The 27,790-nt window shown below is 55.9% G+C and overlaps 2 protein-coding genes across 3 annotated transcripts; one reads left to right on the top strand and one right to left on the bottom strand.

Annotated features, from left to right (window-relative positions):
• The first annotated feature begins 637 nt into the window (after positions 1-637).
• Positions 638-19,025, top strand: NPRL3 (NPR3 like, GATOR1 complex subunit). 2 transcript variants are annotated; one of them, XM_079952280.1, is made up of 14 exons: positions 638-786; positions 2,239-2,308; positions 5,096-5,134; positions 8,330-8,459; positions 10,464-10,538; positions 12,366-12,519; positions 12,853-12,934; positions 14,441-14,578; positions 14,796-14,952; positions 15,733-15,839; positions 15,994-16,123; positions 16,227-16,416; positions 17,280-17,472; positions 18,078-19,025. In XM_079952280.1, exons 1-14 carry the CDS (start codon positions 669-671, stop codon positions 18,235-18,237), a joined length of 1,743 nt encoding a protein of 580 aa, XP_079808406.1. In that variant the 5' UTR covers positions 638-668; the 3' UTR covers positions 18,238-19,025. The 2 variants fall into 2 exon arrangements, with proteins under 2 accessions (XP_079808406.1, XP_079808407.1); XM_079952281.1 differs by lacking the exon at positions 5,096-5,134.
• On the bottom strand, positions 18,971-23,612 carry MPG (N-methylpurine DNA glycosylase). Its single transcript, XM_079952284.1, has 3 exons — positions 23,449-23,612; positions 21,783-21,987; positions 18,971-19,473 (listed from the first exon to the last, which is right to left on the bottom strand). Exons 1-3 carry the CDS (start codon positions 23,599-23,601, stop codon positions 19,076-19,078), a joined length of 756 nt encoding a protein of 251 aa, XP_079808410.1. The 5' UTR covers positions 23,602-23,612; the 3' UTR covers positions 18,971-19,075.
• Between the last annotated feature and the right edge of the window lie 4,178 nt (positions 23,613-27,790).

The raw sequence follows: 27,790 nt of genomic DNA, 5'->3' as shown, positions 1-27,790 counted from the left end.
GCAAAAACTCTTCTCCTGGGACTTTGGCCTTTTAAACTGTGCGTGTCGAGGGAGGGGCTGGTCTTGTGCGTTCTTGCTTTGCGTGATGGTGCTTTGCATTTTGTGTTTCCATACTGCATACCAACCTGCGATCCTCGCCTGAAGGGCTGCATCTAAAATATTATTATTATTATTTAGAAGACATCTGAAGGCAGCCCTGTTTAGGGAAGTTTTTAATGACTGGTGTTTTAATGTATTTTTAATCTTTTGTTGGAAGCCGCCCTGAGTGGTAGAAAATAATAATAATAATAATAATAATAATAATAATAATTTGTGTTGGCAGCTGCCCCAGCCAGATGGGCGGGGTAGAAATCATAAATTATTATTATTATTATTATTATTATTATTATTATTATTATTATTATTATTATTATTGAATAACCATGGGGAATGATTGGGAAATCAGCTTCAAGCTGCCCCGTATGGGACGCTCGCTCAGCCCCAGCTGCTACACTCTCTGGACTACCGCTCCCGGCGTGCCTTGCCGCCAGCTGCGCCGGCCGGGGCCGATGGGAGCCGTAGTCCAGAGAGGCGGGGACCGCGCATGCTCTCCTCCTCCTCCTTCGGCGAGCCACGTGACCCCTCCGGCGCATGCGCGGCGCCCTGTGTCGGCTCGTCGGGGCGCGAGGATGGGCGAGAGCTCGAGCCCCATCAGCGTCATCCTGGTCAGCTCCGGCAGCCGCGGGAACAAGCTGCTCTTCCGCTTCCCCTTCCAGAGGGGGCCCGGCAGCCCCGCCGCCCACACCGGTGAGGAGGAGCCGCTGCCCGGGACCCCCGCGCGCCCGCGTTCACACGTGCACCACAAGTACACGCGACACCCTGACACGCGAGTGGGAAAACGGGGGCGGGGGGCTGGAGGCGACGCGGGAGGGGAGCCTCCTCCTGAGAAGAGGTCTTGGGGGGCACCCAGCATCTGCCAGGGAGGATTTAGCTGGGGTCAGACTAGATGACCCTGGGGGTCCCCTCCGACTCTCCAGGTCGGTGATTCCGTGGAAAGGAGGGACCTTCCCACCCAGGGCAGAATGGTCACTCTGCTCCCACAAGGAGCGGCCGCGGCCACCGCTTTGGGGGCGCTGCAACTAGGATTCAGAATGGGGCACGAGAGGTGGGGGCATTATGTGGGGCACGGCTGAAATTCGAGACCCCCCAGGTCTCCTTTCTGCCCCACCTGCCTGCCTCTCCCCCCCCCCCCCGCAAAGAGGGTGAGCCCGGCTGCCAACACGCTGCTCAGCTCCAGCAGCTCTGCCCTTGGACGCAGCAGGGCAGAGGGGGGCAAACCGAGGAGCTGGCTGTGCCCCCCGGCAGCCTCCTTCCTGCCCCTCTGCACCTCCCAAAGGGCACCAGCTGCCTGAGGCAGCCTCCTTCCCAATCCGGCTGCTGCGCTCGAGGCCTGCTTGCTGGAGGCCGCAATGCCCCTTGCTGGAAGGCTCAGGAAGGGAGAGGCTCTGGGGCCCAAGTCGTGCCCTCGGGGCTCTGCCTTGGGATACCTGCTCCCCCGCAATACACACATGGCTGCTGGCCAGCTGGCCATTATTCTCTCTTCTCTTCCCCTTTGGGAAAAGGATCTTGGGAAGCAGTTCCCCAACTGAGGAGCACCCAGTGATAAGAAGAGCGTGAGAAAAGCCGGGGTTGCTGGATCAGGCCCAAAGGGGCCCCTCAGAGCCTGGCATCCTTTTCTCCCCGCAGCCAACCAAATGTCTCCTTTTGGCCCTCACAAGCCTCCTGACATGCCCTTTCCCTTCCAGCTGAGCTCTGATAGGCATCTCAGTCGATTCTTGAGATCAACCGTAAAGCCTTGGGGAGATGGCAGCCCTCCTAATAGGTTGGGCTCAAGCCATGAGGTCAAAAGCGGCAACTTGAATTGTGCCACCCAGTCTGGATAGTTGGCCTAGGTGAAGATTTGACGTTTTCATCCCCCAAATGTTTTTGATTTGAGTTTCTACTGAAATGAGGCTGCATTTTAATGTTGTATTTTAATCTTGTTTTTAAGATGTATTTTAATCAATTGTTTTTATACCTGGTGTTAGCCGCCCTGAGCCCGGTCTTGGCTGGGGAGGGATATAAATAACATTATTATTATTATTATTATTATTATTATTATTATTATTATTATTATTTGCTAAGAATTAGGTGGAAGAGGTTTCTGCTCTAACCCAAACCTCTCTGGCCTTCTGGACTCCCCCCCTTTTCCTTTCATAGGGAAACCGAGAAGCAGGTATGCCGTGAACAGTCTGGGCGACGGCGTCGAAGACCCAGATGGGGACTCCAGGTACGTAGGGCTCCTGTTCCCTTGAGCGCCAGCCCTCCTGCTGGTTGTCATGGGTTTGTGTAGAGAGCATAAAAGACACCTTTGCACCTGGATCCTCACCAGGTGGGATGTGCTGGGGTCCCAGAGCTCTGGCATGTAAAGCAAAAGGGGCGTTGGCTGGCTGGCTGGCTGGCTGGCTTGGGGCTGCTTGGATCCTGATCAAAGCAGACCCTGATATTCGCAGCTGGGGTGGGGGGTCACCTGTGGCTCTGCAGGTGTGGCAGGGAGGTGTGGCTTTTAATCTACCTTGACTTATGAAAGAGGTCTCTAGCCAACCCACGCATAAGACTCTTGCATGGGAAGTTCCTGCACAAGCCTTGCTTTATTATTTATTCATTTATCCACTCGTATATCGCCCTTCATCCGAGGATCACAGAGTGGTTTACATTATAAAAACACAAAAATGCATAGCGCAGTAACCAACAAAAACTATTACCCCCTCTCTCCGGTTTCAAAGGCCATAGATTGTTCAATTGGCCCTGGGAAAAGAGGAATGTTTTTGCCCAGCACCTAAAGATGCGTTGGTTGTTTGGTCCAAAAGAGAGCTGAGTTTCCTCTTTCCAGAAAACCAGAAACTCATTGCAGTGGGCAGGCCAGAAATGTTCCCCTGAACCCTGATGCTTCCAGATAAAATAACATGAAAAGGCAATAAGGGTCTTCCTCTCTCACTTCCCCTTGAATTGGCAGCCAGGGAGTTTCCAGGTGAGCACCAGGTTGAGCCTCTCGTCTTCGCCTGGCCTGAGTCAGGCCTCTGGGGCTTGTACTTGGTCACGTTTGTGATCGCAGTTCCCCAGTCATGCCGGGGCTGTGCTCACCTTCAGCATGGGCGGGGGGCATTTCTGAAGGAGGCGTCTTGGGGAGAAGAGGAGCATTGGTGGCAGGAAAGGGGCGGGGCGGGGTTGGGGGCTCCTGGGGCCCCTGATGCAGCAGCACCCCTGGCCCCACTGCTGCGGGATAGGGATAGGCTTGTGGGGGTTGCTGAATCCTGCTGCAGACGCTGCCTCTTGCGCAGGAAATAATAATAATAATAATAATAATAATAATAATAATAATAATAATAATTTTTATTTATACCCCACCCTCCCCGGCCAGAGCCGGGCTCAGGGCAGCTAACACCAATAAAATTTCAGTAAAAACATAATAAAGGTAAAGGTACTGCTGCCCGTATGGGCCAGTTTTGCCAGACTCTAGGGTTGTGCGCTCATCTCACTCTAGAGGCCGGGAGCCAGCGCTGTCCGCAGACACTTCCGGGTCACGTGGCCAGCGTGACAAGCTGCATCTGGCAAGCCAGCGCAGCACATGGAACGCCGTTTACCTTCCCGCTAGTAAGCAAAAACCAATTTAAAACCAATTTAAGATACAGGTTAAAATGCAATTTAAAATGCAGCCTCATTTTAAGAGTAGCCCATAAATCAAAACCAAAACCATAAGGGGAGGGAAACATAAGGGTCAGACTGAGTCCAAACCAAAGGCCAGGCGGATCAGCTCCGTCTTGCAGGTCGTGCGGAAAGATAGGCATGAAAGTTGCTGCCACTGTTCTGGGCTAGCACAGCCTGACAGTGTGGGGAGACAGTGCCCCTTGGGGGCCTTCATCTGCTGGGCAGTGATGCCCACCCATGGCATGGGCGGGGTTGCCTCCTGTGGCCCGAGGGTAAGGGATGCCTAATAATAATAATAATAATAATAATAATAATAATAATAATAATAATCTATTCCCAGCCACTCTGGGCGCCTTCCAGCAGAATATTAAAATACAATGATTCATTAAACATTAAAAGCTTCCCTAAACAGGGTTGCTTTCAGATGTCTTTTAAAGATAAGATAGCTGCTTATTTCCTTGACATCTGGTGGGAGGGCGTTCCACAGGGCGGGCGCCACCACCGAGGAGGCCCTCTGCCTGATTCCCTATAACCTCACTTCTCGCAGGGAGGGAATCCCCAGAAGGCCCTCGGTGCTGGACCTCACGGCTTTAAAGGGCTTTAAATGTCAGCAGCAGCACTTTGAATTGTGCCCGGAAACGTACTGGGAGCCAATGCAAGTCTTTCAGGATGGGTGTTGTGGTCTCAGCAGCTGCTCCCAGTCCCCATTCTAACCCCAGCCAGGCTTTCAGTGATAATAATAATAATAATAATAATAATAATAATAATAATAATAATTTATTATTTATACCCCGCCCATCTGGCTGGGCCTCCCCAGCCACTCTGGGCGGCTTCCATAGAAACCAAAAATACACTAAAATATCACAGATTAAAAACTTCCCTGAACAGGGCTGCCTTAAGATGTCTTCTGAATGTCAGGTAGTTGTTTATCGCTTTGACATCTGCTGGAAGGGCGTTCCACAGGGCGGGCACCACTACCGAGAAGGCCCTCTGCCTGGTTCCCTGTAGCTTTTCTTCTCGCAATGAGGGAACCGCCAGAAGGTCCTTGGCGCTGGACCTCAGCCTCCGGGCACCTTCAAAGGTAGCCCCACGTAGAGCGCATTGCAGTAGTCCAAGCGGGAGATAACCAGAGCATGCACCACTCTGGCGAGGCAGTCCGCAGGCAGAAAGGGTGTGTCTCTCCCTTGAGGCGCTAGGCAAGGGCTCGTTCTCCAAGGAGCCTTTATTTATTTCAATATGTGGACAGTCCCCTAACCTCCAGCTGCCCGGTTTTGCAGCGTTGACGTTTTTGTGCCTTGCGTGACTTTGCCTGGTTGATTCTTGTGTTCTGTTTCCGCGTGGTGCTCATAGCCCCTGTTCCTGTTTTCAGAGAGCCCTGTCCGCTCACTGATGAGCAGGTGGTGTCGGGGTAAGACCAAACCTTCTCCGCCAGCAGCGCCTCTCTCTCTCTCTCTCTCGAATGGCTTCCCTGTCTCCACCATCTTCTCTTTCTCCTCGCACTTCGTTGCTCACTTCTCTTTCCCACCAAGCTGCAAATGTCACGGAACCACACGCTGGTGCTCAGGGAGGCCGGCAAAGGGCCTGAGAAACAGGCAGGTCAGCCAGGAAGGAAATTGCTGCTCAGGGGCAGAGCAAAAGGTCCCAGACCCCAAGGGCAGGGCTGGGGGGGGGGAGAGACCCCCTGTGCCTGAGACCCCAGTCAGTGCAGGCACCCCTGGGCTACACGGCCCATCAGTCTGACCCAGGAGAAGGCTGTTGCCTGCGTTTCTGAAGGCCTTTCCGCCCCATAGCTGGAAGAAACAGCTACGCTGTGCTTTGCAGTGAGTGGGGAACTGATTTCTCCTTGGAGACAAAAAGGTCATGTTTTCCCTCTGAAGGCATTTGGGGGACGCACTTGTCTGAAGGCTGGCTGCTCTGCTCCAGTATCCAGGATGCAAGCTGACCAGCCAGTGTGAGGCTCCTGTCGCCCTCCTTTTGCCTCTTTGCTACAAATGGTTCTGGCTCCCCCCCCCCGCCCCGCCCCGCCCCGGGGTCCTCAGTCCCAGCAGACTTGCTTAGGAGGGCTGCACAGGCCCCAGCCCCTGTGAGGGAAGCCCCTACCGAGGGGGAAGCTCAGAGGGACACAGTGCAGGTCTGGCCCAGCCTCCTGTTTCAGAGACTCAGTGAGGGTTGCGGTGTGGACCTCGTCAGGGTAGGGTGGCTAGGAGTTGACCGAGTGATGCTCCTGCGTGTGCCACGCGGCTTTTGACCTGGGCCCCCAGAGGCTGCCCCCGGCCCCGTCTGCATTCCCTCTGCCTCTGGGGGAGGCTGCCTCCCAGTGCTCAGAGCAATGGGGCATCCTTCAGGGCTGTGGGGCTGGAGCAGCCCAGTAGGTTTTGCCCCCTTGCTCCCTGGCCGCCCTGTTCTGAACAGCTTCTCAAGAAGCTGACGGCTTGATGGCTGCTGTCTCAGAGCACTGCCTGCCCTGAAGTTGCTTGTTTTAAAAAAAATACTTTGTGTGCTTTTAAAGCAGGTTTGCCTTTCTGGAGCTGCTCAAAGAGGCCGTCAAGTGGATTAAAACAACGTCTCCAGCTCTGAATAAGCAGATGAGCTCTTAACAATAGTGGGAGGTAGAGAAGGGAGCAATATTCTCCTCTGCAACCCGAGAAACCTTTTTTTTTTTTTTTAGCTCAGTCACTTTGGTTCTCTGCTTTCAGAGAAAGGTTGGGGGGTAGGCGCCCCCAACGCACAATCACTACTCCTCTGAAAAGCCGCTCTAACTCATTTGCAAAGTTTTTGGGTTTCCCGTTGCCAGAACAAAGGAGTGGAAGTAATCTGTGCGCCCCAGATTTCAAGTTTGGCTTCAAGAAACAATTTTCTCAATTTCCAGAGGGGTCGCAGCAGCTGTGTGATATTACGGTTGCAGCCAAAGCGGCAGGGAGTCTTTTCTGGGTGGTAGCATAGGAAGGCCACTGTGGTTCTCCAGCGGTTTGACTTTTCACCCCCAGAGGCACACTCCATTGTCCCTCGAGACAGATGGAGGCCAGCAAGTGTTTGGAAACAGAGGCCAAAGCAGAATTTGCCTGTTTTCCAGATGTAACAAGACTTTGCCGAGCTTCTTACTGTAGACACTTCTCCACTCGCTCCCGGGTCATATTTCCATGCAGTCTTCTTCCCCCCACAGCAGGCCTGCTGTCTTCTCCGATGCCTCTGGTTTTGTGCATGGCCTCCCTCGGCTGCGTTGTGCAGCCTACTTCATCTCTTCTGCCGGGGCCGATAAGCTGGCAATCTCTCCCGGCCACGGCCCCTGCAGCTGCTGCCTGCACCCAGGGCAGGGCAGTCTTTATGGGTGAAGCTGAAGGGCAAAGAGGGCTGTAGGGCACAAATTGTTCCAGGCTTCACTGTCTCCCTGGCGCCCGGAAGTTGGCCTCCTGGCAGCTGTGAGATGGGAGAGCAGCAGGCAAGACCCCTGTTGACCAGGCAGGTTTGCTGCTTCTGCCCGCAAAGCTAGTTTCTGTTTGAGTCATCCAGGCAGATGCTGACGTGCCACCGTTACAGTTTCATGCCTTTTCCCCAAAGCTGAGCAAGCAGCAGCTTTGCAGAATATCCCCTTTGGTGGAGAGATGTTGGAAGGTTCATAGAGTCGTAGAGTGGGAAGGGACCCCAGCGGCCATCTACTCCACCCCCTGCAACGCAGGACTCAAGCATCCCTGACAGATGGCCATCTGGGACAGACAAAAGGAAGTCCTTCCTCGCCCCCCCCTCCAAAAAACCTGCCCTTCTTCAGAGAGGATCCTTCCTTCTGGGGAACTTCAGGACTTTGCAGGCCACACATTCCCCCCCCCCACCCTTTCCTGATGAACTTTGTCCATGCATAGATGCATCTTTTCCTCCACAGAAGGAAATCTGGGACGCCTGCAGTGGGAGGAGAGACACAGGAAGGGCTTCTGAGTTTGGCCCCGGCCTGCGGCTCCCAGCTGCAGACGGGCCCTTCTGGCCACCCCAAGACCTAAGGCTCTGGCGTCTCTGGGAGGGGCCCCTGGGGCTCAGCTGCTCCCCCCGCAGACACGCCTGAGGCAGGGAGCAGAGCTGGGCACACATACCCCTTTGGCCCAGGGAGCTCTTTTTCACAGGGATGGGCAGTTGGTGACCCCCCCCAGGTGGTGCTGGTACCCCTGACCATCGGAAGGCGCACAGCTGCCTCCTGGTCCCCTGCTCTGGAGCAAAGCCCCATTACGCTGCCTGTCCTCAAGCGACCTGCCCGCCACACCTTGCTGCTTAGGGGAACCTCACCTGTCCTTCCAAAGCGGCACCTGCAAACTCTGCCTAATCTTTCCTCCTGAGAGCTTGTCATTAACGAAAGTTGCATGAGCCTCTGACGCTTTCCCTCTCGATATAATTCTGATGATTTGAAAGACGGTGATCTTTGCGGCATCTTAATTTCCCCCACCTGATGGACTCCAAGGTGCCCCAATGTCTCGTGTGTGTGTGTGTGTGTGTGTGTGTGTGTGTGTGTGTGTGTGTTTGTAGACTTAATGGTGACACAATGCATACCAATTCATCCCGCCTCCGGGACGGTGTGGGGCCTGCGCAAGTGCGCTGATGCCCGTTTCTGCTCCCGAAGGTTCTCGGACGTCATCCTGGCAACGATCCTGGCTACCAAATCAGACATGTGCGGCAAGAAGTTTGAGCTGAAGATCGACAACGTCCGTTTCGTGGGACACCCCACCCTGGTGCAGCATGCCTTTGGGCAGGTAGGCCCCGCGGGTGCCAGGGCAGCCTTGGCACAGCCTGTGGGTTGGGCTGGGAAGTCTTGTCCAGTTGGGTCCCTCTTCTGCCCCGGCTACTTTCCTGATGGTTCAGCTGGCCAGTGGTGGGCTGGGAGGGGGAGCTCGGAGCAGGCCTGGAGCAGGCCTGGGGGGCCAGCTGCAGTCGCCCAGTGCCGTCCAGCCAGATTGCCCCACAGGTGCCCCCTCTCACGCTCTGCTTTTGGGCCTGCTGGCCGGCCCCCTGGTGGCTCTTTCTCCCTCCATAACATCATTCAGTCCTTGCCCTGACATCACCTCCTCTCCTCTCTGGAGAGCTGAACCCTTTCAGGCTCTCCTTCCAGGGGCGAGTTGTGTTTCCACGCTTGCTTAGGATGCACTGCACTACCCTGACCCATCTGGGTGCTTTCCTGGGACCTGTGTCTGCCTCGACTTCTGAACTGGCCTGCCAAATTTGGAGGGGTGCTGAGTTCGACCACGAGTCGTCGGACTGGTACCCCACAGTGTGTAATGCGGTTGCTGGGGGTCTCGGAAGCTGAGCCAGAGCACAGGGACAGAGGAAGCTGCCTTGTTCAGACCCTTGGTCCATCTAACCCTATAATGCCTGCACTGACTGGCAGCAGCAGCAGCAGCTCCCCGGGGTTTCAGGCAGGAGTCTCTCCCAGCCTTCCCTGGGGGTCATGCCAAGCAGCTGCTCTGCCACTGACCCTTGGAGTGCTCTAGGAAAGGGCCAGCCAGGTTGTTTCCATATTTACCCCCTAATAACAACAACTCTGCTCTTAGTGGGGGGGAAACTGCACAGTTCAGAGTTGGAGAGCCTCCTGGGCAGGGGTCACCTTGGTCCTTGTCCTGCAGCCTCCCTTGGGGTGGAGACATGGGTGCCAAAGACCTTTGGGGGGGGGGGGTCCTCAGCCTTCAGGCTCTCCTGCACCTCCTTGTGGTGACATGCTGACCCTGCAAAGTCCTTTGGCAGCTGCTGCAAACTTTCCTGGGCTTCTCGCATCTCCCTTCTGTTTGTGAAGCCCAGAGATTCCTTCAAAATGAGATGGGAGGGCTGGTGGCGGCTAGGGCTCTGCATATGCTCAGAGGCACTTGCCCACCCCTGTCCCTAAGCATTGGGAAAAGGTGCCGAGCCTCTGATCGGATCAGGCCCCTAGTAGGCTGATGTTCGTGGGCACAAACCCCATGCAGGTGAGGGGAGCAGCAGCAGCAGCAATAATAATAATAATAAGTACCCCACTCTGGGCACCTTCCAACAGAATATTAAAAACACAATAAAACATCAAACATTAAAAAGCTTCCGTAAATAGGGCTGCCTTCAGATGTCTTCTAAAAGTCAGGTCGTTGTTTATTTCCTTGACATCTAATGGGAGGGCGTTCCACAGGGCTGGTGCCACCACCGAGAAGGCCCTCTGCCTGGTTCCCTGTAGCTTTGCTTCCCGCAATGAGGGAACCGCCAGAAGGCCCTCGGAGGTGGACCTCAGTGTCCGGGTGGAGCGATGGGGGTGGAAATGGGGGGGGGCTCCTCTCTCCCTGGCAACCCCCGTTCCTTTTCTTTGGGTTCTTCCTTGCCTCCAGGCTGCCTCCTCCACACAAGCCCAGGGCGGGGGCCACAGCCAGTGGGAAGGAGGACCAGGCTAGCAAGCTTTGTGGCTTTATTTGAATGATGGATTGACTCCATTTCTGCCTCGCCTTTTCCTCCAAGGAGGGGGCCTGTGTGGTTCTCTCCCCACCTGCTCATTTAAACTCCACAACGACCCTGTGAGGTAGGGGAGGCTGAGAAGCAGGGACTGCTGGGAGGGGGAGCCCACCTGAAGCCCTGCCACCTGGACCAGCCGCCTGATTCCCTAGTGTATGGTAGCTTACACCCCGTGAGGGTGAGGTAGTCCTGCAGCCCCCCCCCACCCTCCCAAGACCTTCCTTCCCAGAGGCTGCCCCCTCCCCTGCTCCCCTCTCTTGGCTGCCCCCTTAAAAGTCCGGCTTGCTTTGCAGATCTCCAAGACAGACCCCTCCCCAAAGCGGGAGATGCCCACCATGATCCTCTTCAATGTCGTCTTCGCCTTGAGGGTAAGGACCTCCCTCCCGCCGGGTTCTAAGAAGCTGAGCAGCCAGGCCAGGGGGCACCTGTCCTTTCCTGGGAGTCAGAGTCCAGGAGTGGGGGGCACCCCACATGTGCTGCAAATTCCAGTGAGAATGTGGGGCTGGCTTGGGGGGTGCAGCAGGCCCCTTGGCTCTTCTGCAGGGATGTGTGCCATTGAGGGTCTCCAGGCTGCTTGGGGGAGCCTGATGGGGGGGCAGGCCCCCCCCCAGGAAAGGCTTCGGAGCCTTCCTTGCTTCTGCCACCCCCCAAGGGCCTGCCTGGGCTTTGGGTGGGGCAGGCGGGTGGGGCAGGCAGAGGCCCCAACCTGGTAATCAGCGGAGGAGCAGCTCTGTGACTCAGCAAGAGCTCCGAAAGCTGAGTCACGGTTTGCGGACCAGGGTGGCAAACATTATCGGCAGCCCGGCCCTCCTTAACTGGGGCTTGGCAGCCGCCTTCCAGCCCCCTCCGGCTTGCCTCTCCGGCCCCACCTTGCCAGCTGCGTGGGGCTGATAGCGGCCTCCCCCTGTGGGTTAGGGGGAGGCCTGAGCAAGCGGCCTTTGTGGTCTCAGGGATGCGAGCTCTCAGGGTGGACAGCGATGGGGAGGCCCTTTGGCTAATAGCCCAGGCAGCGGCCTGTGGGTCAGGGACCCAGATCCAACCTCCCTCAGGCTGAGGGCAGGCAGGGGGGTTGCACAGCTAGTCTGCTCTGGTCTTCCCTCCCTCAGGACCGGGTCTCCTTGGGGGGCTCAGAGAAATGGCTGGCCCACAGCAGGTGGGGCTAAGGGGGCAGCCGCCATGATGGAGCAAAACAGGAGCATCACTGGGAGATTCAGGGCAGATCAAAGAAAGTCCTCCTTAAGGCATGACAGAGTCAACTATGGAACTCACTGCCACAGGCTTTCGAAGAGGATTGGACAAATTCCTGGAAGAGGAGAGGGCTTCTCATGGCCCCTCGCTCTGCTCTGCCATGTTCCTGAATCCTCGTTGCTTAAGAAGAGGGCTCTTGTGCCCTGATCCTGCTTGCTGGTTCCCCACAAGCGCCTGGTGCCACTGTGAGGGTAGGATCCTGGACTAGATGGGCCATGGGCCTGATCCTGCAGTTTTAGTGGTTTTTTGGGTTTTTTACCAAATACAATTAAGCAAGTAAACATGCTTTATTAGATCTCTGTTGTAGGGCATCTGAAAGCTTTTTAAAATTATTTTTACCATCTGTAAATGTATTTATTTGTTATTTCAAATTAAAAATTTACAGGTATATACATCAAACATAAATCATACAAACAAGATCCCAAGGAATCTCCTTGACTTCCATCCCCTCCTTTGTGGGTCCTAATTTAATCATTTCCTCCATCTTTTTTGATGATCCAAATCTTTTACTTCTCCATTGTGTCCAAAATTTGCCCTTAAACTACAAGTGATATTCCAGTCCTACTAAGGATTTTAACTCTTTACAATGGTCTTTCCCCATTCCTTATTAAAAATGTTGTCTTCCTGAGTTCTGATTCTTCTGGTCATTTTGGCCATTGCAGCCTAGTCCATTCTTCTCTCGTATAGACTTCGTCTTCTTCCCATCTCTTGTCTTCTTGAAGAGTACCGGGCAGATGGGTTAATTTGCAGCTAAAAGGACCCAAAGGTTCTGACAGGCTTTTGTGCACGTAAACGTGAAAACCCCAAAACAGAGCCAGTCCCTGGGCTCCGGGCGATGGCTTCCCCCAAGTCCTCTGGCTGAGCTGGTTGGGCCCCTTCTGTCCTGCGGCTGGACTGCCCTGCCTGCCCCCTTCCCAGCCTCCTCTCTCCCCCTGTGCCCCCCCTAGGCCACCGCGGACCCTTCGGTCATCAGCTGCCTGCACAATCTCTCTCGCCGCATCGCCATTGTCCTCCAGCACGAGGAGCGCCGCTGCCAGTACCTCACGCGAGAGGCCAAGCTCATCCTGGCCATTCAGGACGAAGCCTCTGCCATCTCGGAAAGTGAGTCCGGCCGGATCTGGGGGCCGCAGGGAGCCCTTCTCCTGCTTGCCCCCCACCCTCAGGCCAGGCATCTGTCTGGCCCTCGTGGGCTCAGTGGAGCCGGGCGGGGGCTTTATTATTATTGAGTTATTAGATTTGTATTCCGCCCGTCACCCAAAGATCACAGGGCAGTTCACAATACAAAAACGCCCTGCCTGCTGTTCGTGGCACTTCCAGTGGCCGTGGAGGGGGGGTGGCATGTCCATTTGGAGCTGGGGGGGGGCGAGGAGGTTTCCTGGGGAAGCCCTTTGAAGGCCCTGGAAGCCACACCTGGCTGTTGTTCCCCTCCTCCAGCGCCTGAAGGGCCCCAGTCGCCTTTCCTCCACATCCTCCCCAAGTGCAAGCTGGCCAGAGACCTGAAGGAGGCTTACGACAGGTAAGCACAGGCACCTGGGTGGCCGTCTGTCTGTCTGTCTGTTATGATTAGCTGAGAGGGGTCCCTTCCCACTCTACAATTCTACAGTTCTATGATTCGAAGTCAGCCTTTGGGGTCTCAGGTCTGGGTGTGTGTGTGCTGAAGGTTGAAAGCCCAGGAGAGGCCTCCATCCCAGGTGTTGCTCTGGCCCCTGGGTAATAATAATAATAATAATAATAATAATAATAATAATAATAATTTATTTATATCCCGCCCTCCCCAGCCAAAGCCGGGCTCAGAGCGGCTAACAACAATAAAAGTAACACAGCATTCTAAAATCAATTCATTCTAAAATCAATTCAGAATCGAATTAATGGCAACCATTGGCCTAGAGTTCTGTGAAGAATTACCAAAGGAGGGGGTCAGACTGTGCCTTGGCCAAAGGCCTGGTGGAACAGCTCCGTCTTGCAGGCCCTGTGGAAAGATGTCAAGTCCCGCAGGGCCCTGGTCTCTTGTGACAGAGCGTTCCACCAGATTGGGGCCACAGCCGAAAAAGCCCTGGCTCTGGTTGAGGCCAGCCTAACCTCTCTGTGGCCTGCGACCTCCAAGATGTTTTTGTTTGAAGACCGTAAGGTCCTCTGTGGGGCATACCAGGAGAGGCGGTCCCATAGGGACGAGGGTCCTAGGCTGTATAGGACTTTAAAGGTCAAAACCAGCACCTTGAACCTGGTCCTGTACTCTACCGGGAGCCAGTGCAGCTAGTATAGTCTGGGTGAATGTGATCCCGCGGCGAGGACCCCGTAAGGAGTCTTGCTGCGGCATTCTGCCCCCGCTGGAGTTTCTGGGTCAGTCTCAAGGGCTGCCTGCCTGGGTCTTTTTGCAACTTTCCCAGCTCTGCGATACCCTTTTTGCTGTGAGGCAGCTAGAACTGCGCTCAGTGTCCTTAACACAGGTGCATTCCCTCCCTCTCTGCAGTTTTGGCTGCTGCTGTGGGTCTCCCCTGACAATGCCGGGTTCCAGATCCTGCTGATCTTGGACGAATCCTGCTGCTTGCATGGGTCAGGCTCACAGCTGCCCAGCGCCACCTGGCGGCCATCGACGGGGCTGCAGAGGGAGCTGTGGCTGGTGGCTCCTGTTCTTTATTATAATAATTCAGCCAAACCTCAGTTGTTGGATGTAATCTGTTCGACTTCTGAAACGTTCGACAACCGAGTCGCAGCTTCTGATCAGTTGCAAGAGCTTATTGCACTCCAGTGGAAGCTGCGTCGGATGTGTGGGTTCCAAAAAAGGTTCAAAAGCCCAGAGCGTTTATTCCTGGGTTTCCTGCATTTGGGAGCCAAAACGTTCAAAAATGGAGCCTGAGGGCGTTGCCCCAGCTGCCCTTGGCCCAGCCAGCGTGAGAGAGGGGGGCTGTTCCTTTGAGTCGAGGGTCAAGCCTTGCGCTGCGTACCCCCTTGGTCGAGGGGGCCTGTGGCTCCGTCCCTGCCAGGGCTGGGGGCTCTTCCACCTGCTCCTCTTTCCCCGCAGCCTCTGCACGACAGGCGTGGTCCAGCTGCACATCAACAACTGGCTGGAAGTGAGCTTCTGTCTGCCCCACAAAATCCACTACGCTGCCTCTCGCTTCATCCCTCCGGAAGCCATTGAAAGGAGCCTCAAGGCCATTCGGTAAAAACCGGGTCGTAATAAAATGGGGGGGGGGGTTATTGTGCCGCATCCTGGTCCCCGAGTGCGTCTGGATCTGTGCTTTGGGGGGCAGTGGGGTCCCTCTGCGAGACCTTCATTGCAGGAGGGTTGGCCTAGATGACCCTGGGGGGGGCCCTGGGCAGCCCTGCAATGCCACAAGTGTCTGTGTGCTCCCGTCTCCCCCCCCCCCCCCGCTCAGGCCGTACCACGCCTTGCTGCTGCTGAAGGACGAGAAGGCCCTTCTGAGCGAGCTGCCGCTGGACTGCTCCCCCGCCCTGGTGCGCGTGGTCAGGACCACCTCGGCCGTCAAGAACCTCCAGCAGCTGGCCCAGGACGCCGACCTGGCGCTGCTGCAGGTGAGGGGGAAGGGGGGGGCTGGTGTCCTGCCCCAGACAGAAGCGCCGCCCGCTCCTCAATTCTGGGCTGAGTCCAGCAGGGCCTCCAGCCTGCTCCCTGGCCAAAGGGACTCTCCGCCTTGACTGCCATTATTTCTGCATTGCAGAGGGGGTCCTTTCCAAGGTTGTGGTTCTGTGAAGGCCTCCCTCCCTGGATGCCCCAGTGGGAATCCCAGGGGCCTCGGAGGGCATTGAGGCAGCTCTTCCCTACCTTCTGCTCTGTGCCTCACTCAGGACTAGTAGCTCTGATGCTACTGTCGCCCGAAGAGGATGGCACCTCGACTGGGGGGCTTTCCCCCAAAGCCCAGAGCATTAGCTCCTCCTCTGACCCCGGTCGGCACCCACTGCTGCCCCTCCCTCGCTGCTGCTGTTTCTTCTGTGGGGCTGGGGGAGCAACGCCTCTTACCTGGCTATCTGGAAAATGGGGAGGGACGTTGCTCAGCCCCCTCCTCACTCAGGGGGCCTTGGGCCAACTCTCCTCAAAAGCGGAGCCGGTATCCCCAAGTCGACAGGTGAGAAAAGCAGGTGGAGGGCCCTGGAGATTCCCTTGGGGGGGGGAGGCACTTTTGTGGCTGGAGGAGAGGCAAGGATGTTTCTGAGAAAGGGGGACTCCCTAGATGTGACTTCGATCCAGGCCTTTTCTCCCTGGCGAAGCAGCTTCCTCCTGCCGCTTGGGCCCCGGAACCTGGGGAGGTTCTGCTGGTGCCGAGTGCAAGTCTTCCCCTTCCCTCCCTGCGGCAGGTGTTCCAGCTGGCAGCGCACCTGGTCTACTGGGGCAAGGCCATCATCGTTTACCCGCTGTGCGAGAACAACGTCTACATGCTGTCTCCCAATGCCAGCGTCTGCCTGTAAGTCTCTTGGCATCCAGCTCTGCCGAGTGTGAAGCAAGACTCACACCCTGTCCCCCCCCCCCCCCGATGCTGGCCTCTGGGGAGGCTGGGGGGTTCATGCAGAGAGACCTCCCCCCCTGACCTCCTGCCTGCTCTGCCTGTCCCCCCGCAGCTACTCCCCTCTGGCAGACGACTTTGCCTGCCAGTTCCCCGGCCACGACCTGCCTTCCGTCCTCTCCAAGTTCTCCTTGCCGGTGTCCCTGTCGGAGTTCAAGGACCCCCTGGCTCCCCCCGTGCAGGAGGTAAGCTGCCCCTGGCACCCCTCGCCCAGCTGGCCCCTGGGCAGCCCCCGGGGGGGTGGCGTGTGGCACCCCACTGAGTCCCTCTTTGCCTCCCCCCCACCAGACCCAGCTCATCCAAATGGTTGTCTGGATGCTCCAACACCGACTGCTCATCCAGCTGCACACCTACGCCTGCCTAATGGTGCCCCCCAAGGAAGAGGACGTCCGGCCCCGGGCAGAGGAGATGCCCCTGGCGGCCAGAGTCGGGGGGCGCAGCCTCAGCACCCCCAATGCCCTCAGCTTTGGCTCCCCAAGTAGGTTTTGTGTGTGTCATTTGGAGCCCTGCTGCGAAGGGGTCCTGGGTCACTGAGTCTGTCTCCATCTTACCTTTTGCCAGATGCTCCAGATGTTTTCCCCATCATACTTCTGGGCATAATAGGCTTTAGTGTTTTTATTTAGTCTGTTACCTTTATACGCAATATAAAAACGGAAAATGAGAACACAAAATGCATAACCTAATAACAAACACCCCGAAAAGCTGCATAGCCCCCTCTCCACAACATAAGCCGTAGATTTTTTGATCAGTCCAAGGCCTGATTGAAGAGGAACGCTTTTGCCCGGCCCCTAAAGCGATGGAATGAAGGCGCCAGGGGAGCCTCCCAGGGGACAACATCCCACAAGCAGGGAGCCACTCCAGCAAAGGCCCCGCTTAGAGCTGCAGCTGCGGTTGAGTTGCCCCACTTGTAGGAAAGGATCTCCTCTACTCCAGTGAAAGATGGAAAGGGTTGTGGGGGATCCCAGGGCTTTTGCAAACGCCACGCGAGCTTCAGCCCCCGTCCGTCTGCACAACGAATCTTGTATGGCCTCATCCTTCCACACCCTTCACAAAGCAAGGGGTGGCAATGGCTGCTGTGCTGGGGGGGGGCTGAGCATTGCTCTCTCCACACGAGGCGCATGCATGCACACTCTGCCCAGGCTCTCCTCCTTTGCAAAGCTCGCCCTTTGCTTTGGGGGCCTGGGGGCCCTCTCGCAACGGGCCCCGAGTGACAGGACAGGCGCCTGCCTCTGCTGGGTTTGTGTGAGAGGGTGAGCATGAGCCCCGTGGGCAAGGGGGCAGCCGAGGTGGGCGGCCTGCTCCACGCTCCCTTGCGTCTTTGTCTTGTCCCGCCCCCCCCAGCCAGCAGCGACGACATGACGCTCACCAGCCCCAGCATGGACAACTCCAGCGCAGAGCTGCTGCCCGGAGGGGACTCCCCTGTGAACAAGCGCATGACCGAGAACCTGCTGACCAGCCTCCCGGAGCACGAGCGAGAGGCCATCCTCAGCGTCCCAGCCGCCCACAACCCCGAGGACCTGCGCACATTTGCCAGGTAGGCAGGGAGGGGGGCAGCTGCCTTCAAAGAACGAAAGGGTTGGGTGGGGCGATGGCTGATTCTGCGAAGAGGGCAGAAGCTGAACTGCAGGAGTCCCTAGGGTGGCCACAGCCAGGATTTTTGTTAGGGGGGGCAGAACCAGTGTGATTTGTCAGTCAGTTAAGTATTTCTGTTGTTTTACTTAATCTGCCCCCCCCCTTCCTGGCTACACCCATGGCTTCTGTAATTTGAAGACCGTTTCTGAAGGAGACCCTAAAGCTCACAATGAGCAGCTGAGATGAGCAGCCCGTCCTGTTGGCGCAGGTCGGTTCCAGCCCCTTCAGACCCCCCCTTCCATTCTGCCCCCTGCACAGGGTGGGGGGAGCTGCCCTGCTCCCCCTGACTTCTGGCAACTGCAGCCGTTTCTTCCTTTGGGGGGGGGAAGTTGCTGTGGGAGAGATCAAGGGGGGCTTTGGGGGCTGCCCTGCCCGGCCCTTGCAGCTCTCCCGGCTGGGCTGGGGGGTCCTGGGACCAGCGACCGCCCTGTCTCGGGTTTCCTGCTGGGGGCCCCTTGCCCAGGCTGCAGCTGCTGCCCCCCAACCCTGCCCTCCTTCTCGCCCCAGGCTTCTGCACTACTTCCGGGGGCGCCACCACCTGGAGGAGATCATGTACAACGAGAACATGCGCCGCTCGCACGTCCTGATGCTCTTTGACAAGTTCCGGGGCGTGCTGGTGGTGACCAACCACGAGGACCCCATCATCTCCGTCTCCTTCCAGAAGTGAGGCAAAGGACTTCGAAGGAGGATTGCTGGCCCTCGGGATGGGGGAAGGAGGCACCCCCTTCTTGCAGCCACATGGGGGGCAAGGAGGGGACTTGGGGGCCTTGTGCACAGACGCCTGATTTGGTCACGCTCCTGGCACTGCCAGGCCTCAGATGGTGCTTCTGGGCCTCTGATGACGGCTGCAGACATAGCGATCCATCTGCTGGACACTTCTCTTGGCTGGGGGGGGGGTGGAGAGCTGGGGGGGGACCTGTGTCTTGATGGTTGCAGGCAAGCCTCAGACTGTTCACCCACCGTTGCACAATTACAACCACAAGCTGGAAAATGTGAAATCTTTCTCCTCTTAAGTCAGGGAACAAGTCTGTTGTGAAAGTACCTGCTCTCTTCCTCCCTGCCTTGACCCACAGACCTACCTTCCTCACTTCTGAAGGGCAGGTGACCACTGGCTTGGCCTCCTCTCTCAGGCCACCTGAACTGGCCGCATCCTGCTTGCTCAATCAGGTGGCTCCTCTCTCTTCCACAAGGACCAAGGGCAGGAGCAGGTTTAATAAAGGGAATGGGGGGACAATTTGTTGGGGTGATTCTGGTACCTCTTCCTAGCAGTGGAGGAACTCTTATCTCCCCACATCGTGGAGGGGGGGGTCTTCCTCCTTCCAACTCCGCGTTTTGCAGGCAGCTCCTTCCTTCAATATGCTGCAGGCAGGAAGGCTTTCCCACAGCCACAACCACCAGCCTCAAAGCAAAACAATCTATTTTATTTTGGAGAGAAATAAATACACAAGGCTGAAAGAGTCTCGGCCTTCCCTGTCATTCTCCCATCCTGGGAAGCCTCCTGGACATCAGCAGCAGGGAGAGGCCTCCGCTGGCAGCCGGCTGCCTCTGGCCCCCTCGGCCGCCTTGTCCGTCACGCTCACGCAGGGGTTGCCCCAGACGTAGAAGCGCAGGGGCTGCTGTGCCCACTCGCCGCTGATGCCAATGCGGGGAGCAGAGATGACGTCTTCCTCCCTGGGCGCCCCCAGGCCGGGCTCCAGCCACACGGCCGGATGGCAGGCCAGGTCCTGCTGGTCGAAGGTCTTGTCCACAGCCAGGGCCTGGCAGAGCTTGGAAGGCCCGTTGCACAGGTGCCGGTCCTTGAGGGGGCGGGGGGCCCCTTTCCGCTGAGCCAGGCGCAGCTCCCTCATCGCCTCCAGGCCCTGCAGGGGCTCCAAGGAGCGCAGCAGGACGGCCGCCCCCTCCCCTGGCGAGAGAGAGAGAGAAGGGAGCGGGCAAAGGTCAGGGCAGGACAATCCCACCTCAAGGGATCTTTCGGAAGGGGGTCGCAACAAAACCTCCCATACAGTCATACCTCAGGTTTGAAAAAAAGCCAATGCAATTCTGGGCTGCATCAATAGGAGTATAGCATCTAGATCAAGGGAAGTAATAGTGCCACTGTATTCTGCTCTGGTCAGACCTCACCTGGAGTACTGTGTCCAGTTCTGGACACCACAGTTCAAGAAGGACACTGACAAACTGGAACGTGTCCAGAGGAGGGCAACCAAAATGGTCAAAGGCCTGGAAACGATGCCTTATGAGGAACGGCTAAGGGAGCCTGGCATGTTTAGCCTGGAGAAGAGGAGGTTAAGGGGTGATATGATAGCCATGTTCAAATATATAAAAGGATGTCCCATAGAGGAGGGAGAAAGGTTGTTTTCTGCTGCTCCAGAGAAGCGGACACGGAGCAATGGTTCCAAACTACAAGAAAAAAGATTCCACCTAAACATTAGGAAGAACTTCCTGACAGTAAGAGCTGTTTGACAGTGGAATTTGCTGCCAAGGAGTGTGGTGGAGTCTCCTTCTTTGGAGGTCTTTAAGCAGAGGCTTGACAACCATATGTCAGGAGTGCTCTGATGGTGTTTCCTGCTTGGCAGGGGGTTGGACTCGATGGCCCTGGTGGTCTCTTCCAACTCTATGATTCTATGATTCTATGATTCTATGAATGTGCTTCAGGCTGAGCACTTTTGGGTTGCGCTCCGCGGCAACCCGGAAGTAACGGAGTGCGTTACTTCCGGGTTTCACCGCTCGCACATGCGTGGAAGCGGCAAAACGCGATGCGCAGATGCACCATCACGTCTTACGTTCCCTTCAGGATGTGAACGGGGCTCGGGAACAGATCCCGTTCGCATCCCGAGGTACCACTGTATTCTTATGCTCTTCTGCAAATCTGTGGAGAGACCGTGTGCCGTTCCTGTCATCTCAACTCGAAAGGTGAAGAAGGGGCAGAAAGGGGCAACCAAGAGGATCTGAATGTTGCCTGGACCAGCTCCCTGAGGAGGAAGCGCTGGAGCATCTGGGGACTTTGAGTTTAGGAAACAAGTGAGTACGGAGGGGGATGAGAGAGGGGTACAAAATTAGGCCTGGTGGGCAGAAAATGAAGAGAGAGGTGTTTTCCTCCCTCCCGTACTAGGACTTGGCAGAATTATTGATCTTCTGGAAGTGTCAGAGCAGACAAAAGAGGCGACTTCTCACCTCACATAAACAATTGAATTTGATGGCCCCCAACTTGGAGGGCTTTCAAAGGGCATCAAATGCCTCTGAATATGAGATCCCGGGAATCCCAGGTGGGGCCAGTTGCTCCTGCCCTTGGCTTCCACTTGGGGGCTTCCCTTGGGGGGCCCTGGCTGGCTGCTGCGAGGGCCGGAGGCAGGACTGGGATGCGGCCCTGGGGCCTGCACAGTCAGCCCCCTGCCCCTTCTCGGAAGGGATGCCCTTGCTCACTGCCACAGGCCAGGACACGGCAGCCGCACCCCACCTGGGACACTTGTCTGGGGGAGAGGGGCAGAAATGGAGGCCACACCATATTCCCCTGGTTCAAAGAAGCCAGGATCTGGGGTGGGGGGAGCACTTTCAAGCAACAACCATGGCTGGACCTCCCACCTTGAAGAAAGGACTAGGCTGTCTGGGGAGCAGAAAGTTAGCCCAAGTGCTTTGGTCTCAGCCTCGGTCCTGTATACCTGAAGGAGCGTCTCCACCTCCGTCGTTCTGCCTGGACGCTCCAAGGACCTTCTGGCAGTTTCCTCCCTGCGAGAAGCGAGGTTACAGGGAACCAGGCAGAGGGCCTTCTCGGTGTTGGCACCTGCCCTGTGGAACGCCATCCCACCAGATGTCAAGGGAATAAACAACTATTTTACTTTTAAAAGACACCTGAAGGCAGCCCTGTTTAGGGAAGTTTTTAATGTTTAATAGATTATTGTATTTTAATATTCTGTTGAAAGCCACCCAGAGTGGCTGGGGAAACCCAGCCAGATGGGCGGGGTATAAATAAATTATTACTATTATTATTCCCTTGAGTTTCTGGATGGACACAGAGAATGTTGGCTTTGATGGGCCCTTTGGCCGGATCCATCAATTTGGCTCTCTTCTGATGATCCTCAGAACAAAGCACAGCCCCCTCACTCCCCCCCCCCCACAGGGCCTGTGTGCCTGCCAGATGAGGGTTGGGGGCAGGAGAGGGGCCCCCAACTCCCCCGAAGGGCTCAGAGCTTTCCTGCAGGACGGCCACCTGCTTACCTTGGCTGGAGATGTTCATGCAGAAGTAGATCCCGTAGATCTGGTACACATACAAAGTGCCCGGCGCCATGAACATAGCCGTGTTCCTGGCAGTCTGCCGCCCGCCCCTGGAGTGGGACGCGGTGTCCTCTCCTCCCAGGTAGGCCTCCGTTTCCACAATGCGCCCCCGGAGCACTCTCCCATCTGGAAGCCTCCGGACCAGGATCTGGGAAGCAGAGCGAAGGCTGAGCCCCACAAGCCCACAGACCAGAGCCACCTGGGGGGCTGCAGGAGAGAGGGCATGCCAGCACCTCTTCCACATTTCAGAAAGCCAACTCTTGGAGCCACTGCCAGGCAGCACACAGACACTCCCCATGTGTTTGCAAAGATGAAGGTACAGCTCTGGGGGCAAGCGATGGGTTCGGAAGAGGTGGCAGCAGCTGAGCCCTGGCAGGGCAGCCCTGGCAGCAGAGGTCCCACCACCAGGGAGGCTCTCACCCTGACCTCCAAGATCTGACAGAGTCCTGGCCGCACAGCAAGAAGACGCTCCGTAGAGGAAGCCGGAAGCTGTGCAAAAGAAAAGCAGGAGGAGTCCAACCCTGGCATTGCCCCAACAGCTGCAGGGCCTCTGGCACCCTAGATAGGTAGAGGAGCACCTGCCTGGCATGCAGAAGGTCTCAGGTGCCCCCCCCATTGGAAGCAGCATCACCAGGTGGGAGGAGTGGGCAGGAGCACTGAGGCAAAAGGGGGCTGCATGGCTAAATATTTAATAATAATAATAATAATAATAATAATAATATTTTACTTATATCCCGCCCTCCCCAGCCGAAGCCGGACTCAGAGCGGCTAACAACAATAAAAGTAACACAGCATTCTAAAATCAATTCATTCTAAAATCAATTCAATATCAAATTAATGGCAACCATTGGGTTAGAGTTCTATGAGGATTACAGAAGGAGAGAGGGGGTTAGACTGAGCCTTGGCCAAAGGCCTGGTGGAACAGCTCCGTCTTGCAGGCCATGTGGAAAGATGTCAAGTCCTGCAGGGCCCTGGTCTCTTGTAACAGAGTGTTCCACCAGATTGGAGCCATCACTGAGAAGGCCCTGGCCCTGGTTGAGGCCAGCCTAACCTCCCGGTGGCCTGGGGCCTCCAAGATGTTTTTATTTGAAGACCATAAGGTCCTCTGTGGGGCATACCAGGAGAGGCGGTCCCGCAGGTCTGAGGGTCCTAGGCTGTATAGGGCTTTAAAGGTCAAAACCAGCACCTTAAACCTGATCTTGTACTCCACGGGGAGCCAGTGCAGCTGGTGTAGCACTGGGTGAATGTGATTGCGCAGCGAGGATCCCGTATTAATTATTATTATTACCATCATCATCATTAAATTTATATACTGCCTTTTCTCCACACGGGGAGCCAAGGCTTCTCACAGATGAAACAGAAGCAGCTAATATCATGGGGGTGGGGGGGGGGGGGGACACAATAGCGAAAGAATGAAACATGAGTAGAATTGAGGCATGCGCTTCTCTGCCTGCGCCATTGCGCTTTAGCTACTGCCCTGGCCCGGCCCCGCTCGGAGCCGGAGGGTCTCCGCTCTGCCCCGCCGTCGGGGGCGCCTCCCCGGCGAAGGAAGCCGTGCCCACCCGGCCCGGGCGCCGCCTCCCAGGAGCGGGGGGTCCCCGTCCCTCACCTGTCCGAGCAGCGCCCTGGCCAGGCGGACGCACGGCTGCTGGAAGAAGGCGGCGCCCAGGCGGGGCGGGGAGGGCGCCTTGGCCAGGGTCCCCTCCGCCGCCGCCGCCGCCGCCTCCTGCTCGCGAGGAAGCCGCTTCCGCGGCCCCGGCATGGCTGCGCCAGAGGGAGGGCCGTCCCGCCCCCTCGAGGTCTCCGCCCCCTCGAGTCCGTCGGGGCGCCCCCTGCCGGGGGGAACCCCGAAGGCTGCGCGGAATCCCGGCCTCTCTCGGCATCCGCGCATCCGGGCACAGACCTCGGCTTTACTGACCCTGGTTTTGTTTCGTGTCTGCATTTGCTCAACAGTGAACCGTAATTGTATCATCAGATCCTGTTTGAGAAAATGAATTCTTTCCGAAAATTAATAAAAAGCATTAAACATAAACACCCAATATCTGCTCCGTCAAATGAGAAATGTTATCCCTTTGCCCTGACTTGAGCACACAAGTACCCAGTGACTGAAACGCCGCCTTTACTGCCTCAGTTCCTCCTTCAGATGCTTCCTGGATTTCCTTCTTCATCTTTAGATCACCTTGAGCAGTTTGATCAGGGCGACAATGGCACAACCCAGGACCATATTATTATTATTATTATTATTATTATTATTATGCCATTCAAAGATCTCAGGGCAGTTCACAACATAAAATTACAATATAGGAGAGGCAGTCCCTGAGGTATTGGCATCAGCTAGGGTTGCCATGCTCCCTGAAAGGACAGATCCTGAAGCTGAGGCTCCAAGACTTTGGCCACCTCATGAGAAGAGAAGACTCCCTGGAAAAGACCCTGATGTTGGGAAAGATGGAGGGTGCAAGGAGAAGGAGACGACAGAGGACGAGATGGTGGGACAGTGTTCTCGAAGCTACAAACATGAGTCTGACCCAACTGCGGGAGGCAGTGGAAGACAGGAGGGCCTGGCGTGCTCTGGTCCAGGGCGTCACAAAGAGTCGGACACAACTAAACAACAACAACAACAGGGTTGCCATAGTTCAAAAAGCAAAAAGTTGCTGAGCTTTTTCGGCAAAATTACATTAACATTTTGGGGGTTTCTGGCTATGCAGCAGTAATCTGGATATGTCCGGGAAATTTCGGGTGTATGACGAACTCCAATATCAACATCATTTCTGGGAAGGGCTCCTCCATTTGGAGTTCCTAGCTTGCTGGATTTGATGCCGCCTTTGACATTCAGAGCAGCCCCACCTCTGTTACATCCTTCCCTGTCCTCCTTATGGGCTCTTCTCCAGAGATAAGTCTGTCCCACTGGCTCTCTTTGTTCCGCCAGGTTCTGTTCTGCCTACAATTATCAGTGCTGTTCACTAAAACTAGATTGCCCATCTTGACTCGGAGGCTCCCAGCATTAGTGCATGAACACTTATAGTCAGATGTTCCGTCTCTCTCTTCATGTGTCTTTGGGACGGACTCTGGCCTCTCGATTGCTTTCCTGTGTCCTGGCACCCACCACGCCCAGTTCAACAACAACAACAACAACAACAACAACAACAACAACACCCCGCCTATCTGGCTGGGTTTCCTCAGCCACTCTGGGCGGCTCCCAATCGAATGTTAAAAACAGCTCCCCTGTTTGAATTTCCACCGGTTTTACCATCCTCATCCCAGGAAGGAAATCATTCATTCTTGGACTACTGCCATGCGCTCTACGTGGGGCTGCCTTTGAAGGTGACCCGGAAACTACAATTAATCCACAATGTGGCAGCTAGACTGGTAACTGGGAGCGGCCGCCGGGACCACATAACACCAGTCCTGAAAGACCTACATTGTCTCTCAGTACGTTTCTGAGCACAATTAAAAGTGTTTGTGCTGACCTTGAAAGCCCTAAGTGGCCTCGGCCCAGTAGACCTGAAGGAGCGTGTCCAGCCCCATCGTTCTCCCCGGACACTGAGGTCCAGATCTGAGGGCCTTCTGGCGGTTCCCTCCCTGTGGAATGCTCTCCCACCAGATGTCAAAGAGAAGAACAACTAGAACAACTACCAGACATTTTGAAGACATCTGAAGGCAGCTCTGTTTAGGGAAGCGTTTAATGTTTAACAATTGGTTGGAAGCCGCGACATCAATAATTCTTCCTCCTCCTCTTCTTCTTCTTCTTCTTCTTCTTCTTCTTCTTCTTCTTCTTCTTCTTCCCCTCCTCAGCGCCTGTCGGTTTCCCTGGCCCTATCAAGAATGCTTTACCCAAGAAATGCATCCATTTGGTAGAAGCAGTGTTCTGCCTGAGCCCAGGAGACTGCAGATACAAAGCCCACTGCCCAGCCCCCCCTTCCCCAGCAGAGCCCCCTTATTTCTGGAGTAGGACAAAAGCAATGGAGTCCTATGGGCCGCTTCTGTCTCTTGGCCAGCAAGCAAGGCCTTCCAGAGAGGAAGATGAGCTCCTCTGCAAGGCAGGGGGTGTCAGGGAGGCTGGGCAAGTGCCCCTGCTCCGTAGGGCAAGCCCTTCCATGGGGCAGGGGCTGCTGGGGTTTGCTGAAGCAGGGCCTGGGGCTGAGGGGCTCCGCTGAGTCTGGGCATGCAGCCCAGCCGGCCAAGCCCACCGCCATGGCGGATACTGTTGCCTGACAAATGCCCAAAGATAAAAATGTCCCCCTAGCCAGCTGCGGATGCAGAGTCTCCCACTGCAGTTAATAGCACGGGATGCCAGCCAGCCAGCCCCTCCCTCCTCCCGGGCAGCCAGAGAATTCGGGCAGAGCAGGAGGATGGGCTTTGCAGCCTGCCTTGGGTGACTGGCAGGCAGCTGGCTGGCACTCCCTCACCCTGCAGAAGCTGGCGCTGCCCAGAGGAATCCCTGAGAACTGGAATTTTGGTGTAACCACTGTTTCACCCTTGTTTTTCTATCTTCTCGGAGCTGGGGTGGGGAAGGCTGTTCTCTGCCAGAGGAGACCCCAGAGGGCTGCTGCCAGTCAGAGTAGGCCACACTGGAGGGGTTGAGGGGCACAACCCACAACCCATCTCTAGAGGGAAGCAGCGGCTTCCTGTTCCTCCAGGCATTCTGTGGCTCACATTGTTCTGGAAAGGATGAAAAATATTTACCACGTAGCAGTTGGGAGGCACATAAGAAGGAAAGGCACATTGTGGGGCAGCAATTCATCTCTTTTTGTTGCAGAGCCAACCAGCCAAGTCTCAGGGGGGTACTGGCCTGGAGGCAGAGTCCATTTACAAGGTCCAGTCCTAAGGTCAAGACTATCTCAGTTCACGTAGTCAGACGGTCCAGGGGTCAAGGAAGCCGGGGGTCCAAGGCATGGGTAGGCAAACTAAGGCCCGGGGGCCGGATCTGGCCCAATCGCCTTCTCAGTCCGGCCTGCAGACGGTATGGGAATCAGCATGTTTTTACATTAGTAGATTGTGTCCTTTTATTTAAAATGCATCTCTGGGTTATTTGTGGGGCATAGGAATCCATTCATTTTCCCCCAAAAAATATAGTCCGGCCCCCCACAAGGTCTGAGGGACAGTGGACCAGCCCCCTGCTGAAAAAGTTTGCTGACCTCTGGTCCAAGGTCACAAGGAGCAAGAAGCAGCAAGGTTTGGCCAGGAACGACGAACGTTGTTTCCAGCAGCTGACTGAGGCTGCTAAACCTGCTGAAGAAGCTGGAGCCAGCAGATTCACATCAGGAGCAAGAAGGCTAATCAGTAGCAAGCAGAGTCACTTTGCCTTCTGCTCCTTCAGGCTGCTGCTCAGCAGGTGAAGCCGTCTCCTGGCCCATGACAGTTTCTGGTGTTACTTGGGCCGCCAGGACCTGATCTGCAGGCCAGCTTGGGGGGGAGGTCCCCTGGATGTTCCAAGCCAGCTAATCTGACCTTGCTCTGGGCTGCTCTTCTGGGACCCCCCCCCCAGGGAAGCTGGAGCACCAGTAAACAACTGGGGGGGGGGGACCCTGGTGAATAAATTGATCTCCCAGTGATCATTCTTTGCACTCATTTATTGATGGCTGAATAGCTTTGACAACAATATAATTCCCCATGTGGTTGCCTTTGGTCTTTGGCATGGAAGTTCAGTATCTCAAATGGTCTCTATGCTACCGTGGGATCAACTGGCTTTTGAGGGTTCATCAAGTAGATACTAAAACAATTGCAGAATACCTGGGAGGCTGAAATTCCAGGTTGAACCAGCTGCGGCCATTGCTCCCTGGCACCGTTTGCCCACTTCCTGTCGACTGCGGGCACCTGAGAGCAACAGGCACAGACTTCCTCTCTGCCACGTCCTTCAATTCTGAGCTGGCCTGGCTTAGAGCTGCCTTGCTGCCTCTGTTACCAGCAGAAAGGCCCCATCCTGCTTGCCCCCTTGTTCCTCCTCCTCCTGT

The sequence above is a fragment of the Podarcis cretensis genome (genome assembly GCF_951804945.1).
Source record: "Podarcis cretensis genome assembly, chromosome: 14".
NCBI lineage: Eukaryota > Metazoa > Chordata > Lepidosauria > Squamata > Lacertidae > Podarcis > Podarcis cretensis.
Note: the sequence above shows the minus strand (reverse complement) of the source record. Positions and strands in the feature narration are given on the sequence as shown.

What these genes read in the sequence shown, in the direction of transcription:
- NPRL3 (XM_079952280.1), top strand. Translation starts at nt 669, where the DNA reads ATGGGCGAGAGCTCGAGCCCCATCAGCGTCATCCTGGTCAGCTCCGGC. An exon ending in ATGTCGTCTTCGCCTTGAGG is followed by an intron (nt 10,539 to 12,365) that starts GTAAGGACCTCC and finishes TGCCCCCCCTAG; the next exon opens with GCCACCGCGGACCCTTCGGT. An exon ending in CTGAAGGAGGCTTACGACAG is followed by an intron (nt 12,935 to 14,440) that starts GTAAGCACAGGC and finishes CTTTCCCCGCAG; the next exon opens with CCTCTGCACGACAGGCGTGG.
- MPG (XM_079952284.1), bottom strand. Translation starts at nt 23,601, where the DNA reads ATGCCGGGGCCGCGGAAGCGGCTTCCTCGCGAGCAGGAGGCGGCGGCG. An exon ending in CCAGGGCGCTGCTCGGACAG is followed by an intron (nt 21,988 to 23,448) that starts GTGAGGGACGGG and finishes TCTGCTTCCCAG; the next exon opens with ATCCTGGTCCGGAGGCTTCC. An exon ending in CATGAACATCTCCAGCCAAG is followed by an intron (nt 19,474 to 21,782) that starts GTAAGCAGGTGG and finishes CTCTCTCGCCAG; the next exon opens with GGGAGGGGGCGGCCGTCCTG.